Source organism: Carcharodon carcharias, chromosome 8 (assembly GCF_017639515.1).
Source record: "Carcharodon carcharias isolate sCarCar2 chromosome 8, sCarCar2.pri, whole genome shotgun sequence".
In the NCBI taxonomy this organism is placed as follows: Eukaryota; Metazoa; Chordata; class Chondrichthyes; order Lamniformes; family Lamnidae; genus Carcharodon; species Carcharodon carcharias.
The window spans coordinates 83,219,705-83,233,254 of NC_054474.1; the positions used below are offsets into that span (position 1 = coordinate 83,219,705).

The following is a 13,550-nucleotide window of genomic DNA, read 5'->3' on the forward strand; positions in this document are numbered from 1 at the left end:
AGTCAATCTCTGCAGAGGTTCCCTTAATCCCATGCTGTAAATTTGGCAGAAAGGGGAACACTGGAAGGAAGAAATAAACAGCTGTTTAGGTTATTTCTTCAGGGTTTCTGCCTGTAATCATCTTCCAAAGTTACAATGGGGGATAGGGAAATTCTACTCCAGAGTTCTTCCGCACCTTGTAAGAGATCACCCTCAATAGAAACACACCTAAATTACATGTGAAGCTCAACATAACCTTGTAATTGGGGACCCCTGGCTATTGGCTGTAGTTCTCTTTAACGGACATTTCAATCAAGGATGCTCTTCACTTCTCAAACGTCTCACACTTAAAGCCGTACACACAAATGTTCCCAAGCCTTTGAGTGGAATGTTCTAAATGCTATGAGAAAATGTACAAGCTCACTGCTGCCACAATAATATTAAGAATTAACTGCTGAGTGGGTGAGCAAAACTCTAAGAATAAGTCGAAGTGCAAATACACCGAGCTCCCTTGTTGTTGCACCTGGGTGTTAGGCGAGTTAGCTCGGTGGTTGAGGGATTGGCTCATTTGCATGCCAAAGCTAAGAGATAACAGTATCCGGTCATCCGCTGCAAAATAACCACAATGATATCCCACTTGTACTTTGCGTTTGCCAGGGTTTAAGCATTTTGCTACCGTAACAAAGCCTCTGTGTCATTTCAAGAAGTTACGCAAAAAATACCCTATGCCTAACATTTCGAGTCACAGGAGAGGAAATATGACTTTTTTTCTGTAACTGAATCAAAACAGCAATATATGTAGGATGATCACAATGCATTGACGAGCTGTGCTAAATGACTTCACCAACTCGCTCCACTGCCAAAGTTAAAAACTAATATGAACTTTTACAGTAACCCAGTAAAAGGGTCAGAAATGTATTTTCTTGGGGGGGGGGGGGGGGGGGGGGGGGTTTGATTTGATTGGGCCGGAATCAGAAACAAAAAGAACACTACACCCAGCGAGGGGGCGGGAAGACAGCTATTCTGGAAACAGCGCTAATCATTTGCCTTAAAGTAAACTTTGGAGAGGAGAGAGAGAAAAAGAACAAATAAATCCCTGCTAAGGAGTAGTATTTAAAAAAAAAAGAACCCGGGGTCCTGCCAGACTGAAGGTAAACTGTATTTTCCAACATATACAAGTCCAGGTACACCAGTTCAGGCACTGGGGTGGGGATGTGGAATTAAGGTTGAATATCCCCATCACTTCTAACTTCTATTTAACTTCTAACATATTCTGTTTAAAGATCCAATCCAATTCCTGCCATTAAATTGCTACAAAATAATTATATGTAAGTTCCTGCACATTTGCTACATTTTTTGCATAGGAATTAAATAACCTTTTAAAGCTAGTTATAACCTTGTGATACGGAGCCTCAAAGTACTGAACACTTAAAACTCAAACTTACCACTGGTTTTCTCCATGGTTAATCAAGGATCACTGCTGGAAGTAAACGAAGCCGGCGGAGTTACAAGAACATGGTAAAGAACAACACTGACACTGATCTAGGGACACCCAGTTCCTCAGTGTCTCAGGCAAGTATAAGCATCCTCCTGAAGTTCCTTTCAACTTCGCTCTCCCAGGGTAAGCCCATTCTGGGTCCTAGCGCCCCCTAACACAAGTTACACAGTTATGGGGAATTAATATTCCATGACTTTAGATTCGGTGACCGACACAAAGTTTCAATCATATTATTCCGCTTCAGCACAAAAAAATAAAAAGGATAAGTAAAACATGTTTTATATAATACAAAATGGTATGACCCCCAGCTTTAAAATCTGAAAACTACGTGAAACCTTGTAATCTTTGACTGCAGAAAAGTTGCCAGTTTTACTGTCAATGTCCTGTTCCATTCACTAGAAGCTGGAATAAAAGCTAGGGCAATAAGATTTTTTTCAAAAAGAAACAATTTGTATGATTTGATCTGGTCTGATTGAAAAATGAACTGTAACCTTTGTTTTTCTTATGTCAACTAGTTAACTGGCTTCTCCCTTTTGTGGTTCAATATTATTCAGTTGATGTTTTAATTGTTTTTGAAGAAGAAACCTAGCTGAGGCTCAAATCTATTCATCCCAGTTTTACCAATAGCTTTGCTTAATGAACAGGGTGGCACTGGAGGCATTCTCTTTGTGACCAAGTTGGTGATTTCACCTCCAACCTTCCATTCCCTTATAGGAAGTGACTTTTGGTGCAGTTGAGTGACGTGCTGCTAGCAACTCTGTAAAACATGGTGAGGTTGTGCAAGGGTGAGTTGTGAAGTGCATGTTTGCAGGCTGTTTAATTATTGAGAGCTTGACTGCAAAGACCTCATCTGTCCAAATTTTTATTTCCCACAATAAGGTGTTGGATGGAAGTTAAGAGAAGGCATTCTGGCTGATTTTTTTTACCCCCAGCAGGGCATGGGGGTGCGTAAACCAGCAGGAGTGATACAATCGCTGCCGTGACTTCAATTTAAATAATTCACAGCAAACAGACATCAGGGCTCAGTCCAATCCTCTATGACACAGTTACTTCTTAATGAGTTAAGGGGCTAAATAAATTTGATTACCATGCAGTTTAGTTGATCATAAAGGGATGGCGTCAATATATAGTGGGAACATTAGCAAGACCACTTGGCTGGATGAGTGCAGCTCCAATGACACTCAAAAAAAGACACCATCCAGGAAAAAGCAGCCCGCTTCATTGATTCCCCACCCCCAAACATTCACTCCCTCCCCTGCTGCACAGTAGCAGCATTTTGCACTATCTACAAGATGCACTGCAGAAACTCACCAAGGCTCCTTATGCAGCACCTTCCAAACCCATGACCACTGCCATCTAGAAGGACAAGGGCAGCAGCTATATGGGAACACCACCACCTGAATATTCTCCTGCAAGCCACTTACCATCCTAACTTGGAAATATAATCACCATTCTGTCACTGTCACTGGGTCAAAATCCTGGACCTCCCTCCCTAACAGCACTGTGGGTGTATTTACACCACATGGACTGCAGCAGTTTAAGAAGGCAGCTCACCAACACCTTCACAAGGGCAATTAGGGATGGGCAATAAATGCTGGCCTAGCCAGCGATGCTCATACCTCATGAATGAATAAAAAAACAAAAACACTTTGTTAGCCACTGCAGCTACGTGCAGATGGAACACTGTAAATCCATTTCATATGGCTTTCATAGTTTTTCTTACATTTATTAAAAAGTAAAACATTATAAATGCTGAACATAATTATTAATAGTAAAATATCACCATTTCTGTCATTACATTACCAGCTGTGTGTAACTATAGTGAAGAATTCCAGTTGAATCCTATTTATGAAAACAGTAGCAAGATTGACATCAGACCCTTAACTTTTATGCAATAGCTTCTCCCAGGCTGCAGCAGGTGCCATCAGCAATATTCCACAACTTGAAATCCACTGTTATGTCAGGAATGTTACCAAGGTTCTTCACACCTGGAGGAACAGGTTTGCACATTCATGAGCAGAGCACAGCAGGATGAGACAGCACTGGGTGATGTTTGAATTCACTGCTTCAATAATGTGCAATGTGTTACATGGATGCTGTCAGACCTGCTGAGTTTTTCCAGGTAATTCTGTTTTTGTTTTGTGTTACATAGACACGACCCAGAATGGCTTACCTGCTCCCCATTCCCACTTGGCACTTTCTGAATAGAAAGGGGTTCCATTCCCTTGACATCCATTATTTTTGTGACCACAGGCAGTGCATCATGCAGATCTGTTCCTGACTTCTAGGCAGCAATCACGGCTCATTCATCCTGTGCTAGTCCTCTGTGCTGCTTTATTTCAACCAGGAAGTCAGATTAAAGCTTGGAAATTAGGCAACTTTACCATTGGCATTACCATCGCTGAGTCCATCATCAACATGGGGGTTACCATTGATGAGAAGCTTAACTGGCCCAATCATACAAATACTGTGGCTACAAGAGCAGGTCAGAGGCTGGGAAGCCTGCAGCGAGTATGTCACCTTCGGAGTTCCCAAAGTCCGTCCACCAGCTACAACATGCAAATCAAGAGTGTGATGGAATACTCTCCACTTACCTGGATGAGTGCAGCTCCAGCAAAACTGAAGAAGATTGACACTATCGAAGGCAAAGCAGCCCACCTGATCGGCACCTCATCCAGCACCTTAAGCATTCACTCGCTCCACCACCAATGCACAGTGGCAGCAGTGCGTACCATAGATAAGATGAACTGCAGCAACTTACCAAGGCTCTTTTGACAAAATCTTCCAAACCCATGTTCCCTACCATCTAGAAGGACAAGGGCAGCAGACGCATGGGAACACCACCACATGGAAATTCCCCTCCAAGCCACACACTACCCTGACTTGGAACTATATCACCACTCCTTCACTGTCACTGGGTCTAAATCCTGGAACTCCTTCCTGAACAGCACTTTGGTTATACCTACATCACATGGACTGCAGCAGTTCAAGATGGCAGCTCACCACCACCTTCTTGAGGGTAATTAGGGATGGGCAATAAATGCTGAGCTTGCCAGGGAGACCCACATCCCAAGAATTAATAAAAATAATAGAAAAATAGGATGGGCAATTACTACTTAATGTTCGTCCATATCATTATGTTGTTGTGGGAGGCTGGCACATTCATCCCTGGCTCAGCTTCATGGAGGAGCAGCCAAATTTCCTATGCCCTCAATTGGTGATCTGCTAGCAGTGCTCATTGAATGCGGGTAGCTTACTGTTGTTAAGCACATAAAACCTGGCCCTGAAAATATTTCTGGTGACCTGTTAGTGCCCTTGGGCAGGTACCCAACGAGCACATCATTTGCATGGCAGTAGAAAAGCAACCCTATCATGTCATCTACAAATCACAGTGGATGTTGAGGTTTATAGATTCTTGAAAGATCTGACCAACATTCTTTGGATGCCACTTTTGCAATTTGTAGTGGGGGAGATTGAACCTTTGGCTATAAGGTTTATAGTCAGGCAACATAACTATAATTAGCAAGTTCTGCTGGATGACATGGTATGGACACTGGACCTTGGTCAAGATTTAACTTTAGTAGATAAATAACCTGATCTCCAATTATGTTATCTTGACAGTTGTTTTCAAACTATTGGCAACAAAATAATAATTCCTTTCGTTACAGAGGCCTGAATTTTGCGATGGAAATGAGAGTGAAGCTGTCAGCTTTCCCCATTATCACTACACTGAAACCGACAGTAGCTTCTTGAGCCTATACATGGATAAAATAACATGGAAATCCAAAAGATTCTGTCAGTGATTCTAGGGCGCACAGAAAAGGCACTCCCCCCATTCCTCCAAGACTGCACTCGTGGAAATTAATTGCATTATAAGAACTCCCACTCTTATGTTGCTAGTCTGGCTGTAAAAGCCATTGAATAAGTTACGCCTTGGTGAAGGCAGTGTAACTGGGTTTTTAACACTTCTCTAACTTCAACATGACTGCTAAATAATAACCCTGAAAAATTAATTTCATATTTGTGGAATGTCAAATTCCGCCATAATTATAAAAATCCAGTTCTTTTAAAATATATTTTTTCTGTCTTCAAAAAGTTAAAAAGAAAATGTGCTACTATGTGATGCAATTTGATTCATTGCATGTGGTATCAAGAAATGGCTGAGGGCACTGGATACAGCAAAGGATATGGGCCCTGATAACATCTCAGCAGTAGTACTGAAGACCAGCTGTGCCCCTAGCTAAGCTGTTCCAGTACAGTTACAACACTGGCATCTATCCAACAATGTGGAATGTTTCCTAGTTATATCCTGTCACAGAAAACAGGATAAATGCAACCCAATAGATTACTGTCCCATCAGTCTACTCTTGATCAGCAGCAAAGTGATGGAGGGTGTCATCGACAGTGCTTTCAAGTGGTACTTACACAGCAATAAACTGCCCACCAGAGCTCATTTCCAGTTCTGCCAGGGTGCCTCAGCTCCTGACTCCATTACAGTCTTGGTCCAAACAAGGGCAAAAGAGCTGAAATCAGGTGAATGAGGTGGGAGAGACTGTCCTGGACATCATGGCCACAGTTGACTGAGTGTGGCATCAAGGAACCCTAGAAAAACTGAAGCCAATGGGAATCAGCAGGAAAACTCCCCACTGGTTGGAGTCATACCTCACACAAAGAAAGATGGTTGCTATTGTTTGAGGCCAATCATCTTATAGCCCAGATCAGTGCTGCAGGAGTTCCTCAGGGTAGAGTCCAAACCTTGGGTTGCTTCCATCCATCATAAGGTCAGAAGTGGGGATGTTCACTGATGATTGCACAGTGTTCAGCTCCATTCACGACTCCTCAGATACTGAAGCAGTCCATATCCATATGCAGCAAGACCTGAACAACATTCAGACAAGTAACATTTACACCACACAAGTACCAGGCAATGAACATCTCCAACAAGAGAGAATTGAACCATCTCACTATGACATTCAATGACATCACCATCACTGAATCCTCCACCATCCACATCCTGGGTGTTACCATTGACCAGAAACTGAACTGGACCAGCCATATAAATACTGTGGCTACAACAGCAGGGCAGAGACAAGGAATCCTGCGGTGAGTAACTCACCTCCTGACTCCCCAAAGCCTGTCCACTATCAACAGTGTGATGGAATACTCTTCACTTGCCTGGATGAGCACAGCATCAACTATACTCAAGGAGCTTGACACTATCAAGGACAAAGCAGCCTACTTGATCAACATCCACCACCTTAAACATTCACTTCCTCCACCACTGATGCACAGTAGCAACAGTGTGTACCATCAACAAGAATGCACTTCAACACTCAACAAAGCTCCTTCGACAGTACCTTCCAAACAAGTAACCTCTGCCACTTAGAAAGACAAGGGCGGCAGATGCATGGGAACACTGTTGAATGCAAACTCTCCTCCAAGTCACACACCATCCTGACTTTGAACTATATCATCATTCCCTCAATGTCACTAGGTCAAGATCCTGGAATTCCCTTCCTAACAGCACAGTGTGTGTTCCTACAACACATGGACTGCATCAGTTTAAGAAGATGGTTCACCGCCTTTCATGGGCAATAAGGATGGGTAACAAATGCTGGCATAGCCAGCAATGCTCACATCCCAGGAAAAGCATTAAAAAAATCATAACCAATTATGTCACTGAAAAGTTACAGTGCTTTTACCTTCCTGTTTTGCTGGCTGTGAGAATAATTCAATGTGATTGGCTGCTTACCTGCTTGTTGACATCCCTACTGCTGCACATCAAAACCCTTGACAGGATGCATTATTTAAATTACCATTGGAAAGGAGAAAACCACTCCACAGAGATAGTTAGATTGTAGCTTTCTTCGAGGTCAGCTGCTAGCATCTTTGTTTCATGAGCCTGGATTTTCTGGTAACCAATGTGTCCTTCATATCAACATGTGTCTCACATTCTAATTTTTCAAATGCAGTGACTGTTGTTATGCTGGTAAGTACACCAACCATTCTGAGCCACCTACATTCCGGGCTGGAGCCTATGTTGAATGTTTATTCAATCTGTTGTTTTTTTACTGGTATTGGTTAAGGAAGAAATGTTGACGTTGTTTGATTCTGGCAAGAATTAATCCATTCTGTTTGATTCCTGCAAAAGAAAACTCCATATCCCTCAGCTGATGAGTTTAGCTTCTGATTCCCTTTGCTTCCTGGATATCCATTCAAGTTGAATCCAAGGCTATGCAGTGTGAGCATTGTTCTGAACCATAGCTGAGTCTCAGATCCCACATTCAACCCATCACCAAATCTGCCTGACTCCAATCTCCAAACTATCATTTGTCTCAGTTTCAGTGTAACAGGGTAAAGTAGGGACTATCTTTCGGATCTCTGTCACCACTGGACACAATTTTCCTTATGCAGTCCCTACCAGCTTTCTGAACCACCAAGCATATAAGTACTAATCCAAATAAAATCCCACTGATCTCTTTATCAACCTCCATTGTCTCCCCATCCCTCAGTGTATTAATTTCAAATTTTTCTTTCCTGTCTGCAAATTCCTCATGGTCTCTCTTTTCCTACTGCTGCAACTTCCCACGGCCCTATGTCATTACTTTCATGCTCCAACTCTGAACACTGCACATTCTCCTACTTTAACATGATTGGTAGCCACCTTGCCTCTCACTCTGGAACTTTCTCCTGAAGCCCTCCAACTTACCACATCTTCCCACCTTTAAAAGTTTTGTTAAAATTTGCCTCAGTGTCTTTGGTCACTTGCACTCATTTCTCCAAACCCCTGCCAAATCTGCTGCAGAATGGACAATGTTCTGTGTCCCAAGTATTTCACATTTGTTTTTTTTCAATGTTATATTCAGTCACTGTTCTTTAGTGAAAGGCAAATTGCTGAAAAAAGAGACATGTCTAAATTTTTTGTCTTGCACTCATCAGGACACTTCGCAAGAATACCAATATAAGGGGAAGACAACGGTTTATACTGTATGTGAAGAGAGTGCTGATTGGTTGGCAAGTTGCATTGCCATGGAGAATGCACCAGTGATGATGACCGAAAGTTATCTGCCAAACATTGTTGGAAATTTAAACCAGGCAGCTTGACCTTGAATGGTCAAGGCATTGCCCTGAGGGTTGATTCAACTATTCACTGACATCAGCACTCACTTCACATACAGTATAAATTGTTGTTTTCTCCTTATATTGGTATTCTTGCAACGTGTCCTGATGAGTGCAAAACGAAAAGCTTAGACATGTCTCTCTTTTCAGCAATACTCAAGTTCTGTACTACCAAATGACTATTTGAAAGGGAAATATGATATAGTTATTATGATAAGCCTTTTAACCAGACAGGATTGATGCCATTTTTCTTACACAGCTGAAAATCACCACTATCTGTGAGAAGACTGCAGGTTCATAGTTCAGTACTTGCCATAATCTACATCCTGTTAGGATTATTAGATTACGCATCCTTTTCCAGTTACCATGCCCGAAGATGGCATTGGTAAGCCATGGACTTCCAATGGATCAGTCCATGGTAATGCTTTGAAAAGAACTGCAATGGTTTGCCTTTGCCTTCAGCAGTATGGCTGACCAGGAAATTCTCTCACTCTTACAACCTGCTATTAGGCGTATTGGAAGGACTTGCATACTGGTAATCAACCTATTTGGCCATGTTATGAATGCACCTTCCATGGCCATCAAGTCCGTAAGTGGGACTTGAACCCAGAGCTTCTGGCCTCGAGGTAGAGACACTAACACTGCATCACAAGACCTCTAGGTTATGCATCCCACCTTTGTAAACAATTTTACTCAAGTAACGTTAATCTTCCTTTTCATTTGAACCATTTTCATTAAGAATATGTCTCATTTTGAACCTTTGCAAGGTTCAGCTGAATAAGCATTGCCCATCTGCTCTAAACACAACAGGTGTATTAAACTACGTTCTTTGCACTCTGCATGAAACGTTGAGCTGCTTTTTTTTGTGCTATTCACCAATCATATTTTACTCAAACAAAAGCCCTGCATAATTTTGAATACCTCTTTTAGGTTTCCCCTTAACTGTCTCCACTCTAAGAAAAATAATCACAGTTTCTCCAATCTCTCCACATAACCCCATATCAATGGTGTCATCCTGGTAAACCTCTTCTGTGTGCTCTTGGCTTCTTTCTTAAAGTGTAGTGTCTAGAATTTTTCTCATCCCTTGAATTTAGAAGCTTGTATAAATTAGAAAGAAAGTGTTTCAGTATTCAAGAAGAATTCAATTTCTTACTCTAGAAGACAGTGACAACAGAATTCTGAAATCAAATGTTTCATTTGCTTGATTTTTTTAAACATTGAGATCAGGAGGAAGCAAGAGATTTATAATTCCTCAAGTAAATTGAAGATATTTTTGCAATTATATGAGATGGGCAATGACAAGTTAAGGCATCATTTAGTTCTGTAATTGGCCAGTAATAAAAATAATCAGGAGCTGAATGAGAACATTCGCTTAAATAGATGGGCAAGAATGGGCTAAGTGAATGGGCAAGAACATGGTAGGTGGAATATAATGTGAATAAGTGTGAAGTTATTCACTTTGGTAGAAAAATCAGAAAGGCAGAGTATTTATTAAATGGTGAGAAGTTGGGAAGTGTTGATGTCCAAAGGGACCTGGATATCCTTGTCGATGAGTCATGAAAGCTAGCAGGCAGCTGCAGCAAGTAATTAGGAAGGCAAATAGTATGTTGACCTTCATCGCAAAAGGATTTGAGTAGAATAAAGATGTCTTGCTGCAATTATATAGTGCCTTGGTGAAACTGCACCTGGAATATTGTACAGTTTTGGTCACCTTATCTAAAGAAGGACATACTTACCATAGAGGGAGTGCAGCGCAGGTCCGCCAGACTAATCCCTGGGATGGCAAGATTGCCTAATGAGGAAAGATTGAGGAAACTGGGCCTGTATTCTCTAGAGTTTTGAAGAATGAGGGATGATCTCATTGAAGCTTACAAAATTCTTACAAAGCATGACAGGATAGATGTAGATAGATGTTTCTCCTGGCTGGTGAATCTAGAACCAGAGGGTAAGCCATTTAAAACTGAGGTGAGGAGGAATTTCTTCACTGAGCTGGTGGTGAATCTTTGGAATTCTCTACTGTGGGAAGGTCAGTCATTGAGCATGCTCAAGACAGAAAGCGATAGATTTCTGGATACTAATAACGTCAAGGGATATGGGGATAGCGCGGGAAATTGGCGTTGAGATAGCTGATCAACCATGATCTAACTGAATGGTGGAGCAGGTTCAACAGGCCAAATGGCCTACTCATGCTCCTATGTTCCTAAAAATATTATTGTTGTTCCTCCCCAAATGCATCACTTCATACTTATCCACATTAATTTTCATTAGACACCTGTCCACTTTGTCAATTTGAAAGTCATTATATAATATTAACTGCACTACTTTTATCAGCCCTCTCTGTTACTTCATCATAGAAATCATGTCAGTAAGACACAATTTACTGATGACAGATCCATGCTAGCTGTCCCTTATGAACCCATGATGCAAAGCTGGATGGGAGGGTGAGCTGTGAGGAGGATGCAGAGATGCTTTAGTGGATTTGGACAAGCTGTGTGAATGGGCAAATACATGGCAGATGCAGTACAATGTGGATAAATGTGAGGTTATCCACTTTGGTAGCAAAAATAGGAAGGCAGATTATTATCTGAATGGCTATAAATTGAGAGAGGGGAACATGCAATGAAACCTGGGTGTCCCCGTACACCAGTCGCTGAAGGTAAGCATGCAAGTGCTGCAGGTGGTAAAGAAGGCAAATGGTATGTTGGCATTCATAGCGAGAGGATTCAAGTACAGGAGCAGGGCTGTCTTGCAGCAATTATACAGGGCCTTGGTGAGACCACACCTAGAATATTGTGTGCAGTTTTGGTCTCCTTATTTGAGAAAGGATGTTTTTGCTATAGACTGAGTGCAGTGAAGGTTTACCAGACTGATTCCTGGGATGGCGGGACTGACAAATGAGGAGAGATTGAGTCGGTTAGGATTATATTTGCTGGTGTTCAGAAGAATGAGGGGGGATCTCATAGAAACCTATAAAATTCTAACAGGAATAGACAGGGTAGATGCAGGAAAGGTGTTCCCAATGGTGGGGGAGTCCATAACCAGGGGTCACAGTCTGAGGATATGGGGTAGACCATTTAGGACTGAGCTGAGGAGAAATGTCTTCACCCAGAGAATGGTGAGCCTGTAGAATTCGCTACCACAGAAAGTGGTTGAGGCCAAAACATTCTATGTTTTCAAGAAGGAGTTAGATATAGCTCTTAGAGTGAAAGGGATCAGGGGATAGGGGGAGAAAGCGAGAGCAGGCTATTGAGTTGGATGATCAGCCATGATCATAATGAATGATGGTGCAGGCTCTAAGGACCAAATGATATACTCCAGCTCCTATTTTCTATGTTTCTATGTTTCTAACCCATGCTTCCTTTCGTGGGAATTAATTTTGCCCTTGATGATGGTCTCTTAACAGTATTTCCACCATTGGCATAGACTGATTGACCCGTAGTTAACAAGATTATCCACTTTCCCTTTTTTGAACAGGGGTGTAGTATTTGAAATCCTCCAAGTCTCTGGCATCACTCCAATATCCAAGTAGGATTGAAAGATTACGTTCAGAAGCATCTTCTATCTCTACCCTTGCTTCCCTTAACAATCTAGGATGCATTTCATCTGGACTGGGTGATTTGTTAACTGAGTGATGCCAACTTATTTAGTGTGTTTTTCTATCTATTTTTATTCTATCCAATATCTCTACTCCACATGACCCCCTCCACCACCATGTCTACTGTAACATTAACTTCATTACTTGTGAAGACAGATATATCCACTACATCAGTCATGTCTCGTCAAGAACATTCCTTTGTTATATCACTAATTGGACTTGACTTTTCTTTAACTGTCCTTTTACTGAATAAATATTCATAAAAGATGTTTGTGTTTCCTTTTATGTTATCATCTAATCTTTCCTTAAACTCTCTTTTTGGCCTGGTTTTTGATTGTATTCTGTATCTGACATTTGTCATAAACCTCTTTGTTTCTGTTTTATTTTAATCTCTATTTCTTCGCATCTAGGAAGCTCTAGTTTTGAATGGCCTTTATTTCCTCCCTGTAGGAATGTGCTTGGTTTGTATTCAAATTATCTCCACCTTGCCACTGCCAATTTAATGGTTTTTTTTGGCCAACCTTCTTTTCCAGTCCAGTTATTCTTCTCAAATCAGTTGGTTTTTCACCATTGCTTTTCTTTGTCCCTTGCTGCAATTACTTTAGACCTAATTATATTACGGTCACTATTACCCAGAAGTTCCTCACTGAAACACACTTCATTTGCTCCAATTCATTGTGTAGAACTAGATCCAGCATTGCTTCCTTCCTCCTTGGTCTGTCTCCTTTACACATTTTGTGGATTCTTCACCCATCTTGTCCTTTACATGGTTTTTTCCCAAGGCTATATTAGGGTAATTGAAGCCCCAAAATTATGGCTCTATTGCTTTTACCTTTGTCTGAAACTTGCGTACAAATTTGCTCCTCTAGCTCCTTCTTGCCACTTGCGGGTCGGTAGTAACCACTAGCAATGTAACAGCTGCTTTTCTGTTCTGTAACTCGACGCAAATAGATTCAGTCTTTGAGCCCTCAAAAGTATTGTCCATGTGTAGAGCTGTGGTATTATGCTTGATTAATACTGCCACCCACTGCCACCCCCAACCCCATGCACGTTCTTTATTTGCTTTCCGCTCCTTCTGGAATATTTTGTAACCAGAAATATTTAGTTACCATTTCTGTTCATGTGTAAGCCAGGTCTCCATTATGTTCACTATATCATAATTACATAACAACTTCTGCCTGCAGCTTATCCTCCTTACTTGTAACACTCCTCATTTTAACATTGATGAAATGCATTTCATCACCATGTTAGGCTGCTTTGTTTTTTTCTTCCAACTAATTTCTGTTCTTTCTACACTATTCTTTATTCTTTTGCTGTTTGTCATTCTTTGTTTTCTCTGCATCTTGTCTCTCCTCTCTG

General features: G+C 41.4%; 1 protein-coding gene across 1 annotated transcript in view; it reads right to left on the reverse strand.

Annotated features, from left to right (window-relative positions):
* The window catches only part of afap1l1a (actin filament associated protein 1-like 1a), a 231,724-nt gene extending 230,165 nt beyond the window's left edge, over nucleotides 1-1,559 (reverse strand). Inside the window, exon 1 of the mRNA XM_041194165.1 lies at nucleotides 1,425-1,559. Coding sequence (XP_041050099.1) covers nucleotides 1,425-1,440 — 16 coding nt within the window. The 5' untranslated portion in view covers nucleotides 1,441-1,559. The remainder of the gene's footprint in view (nucleotides 1-1,424) is intronic.
* Nucleotides 1,560-13,550: the final 11,991 nt, after the last annotated feature.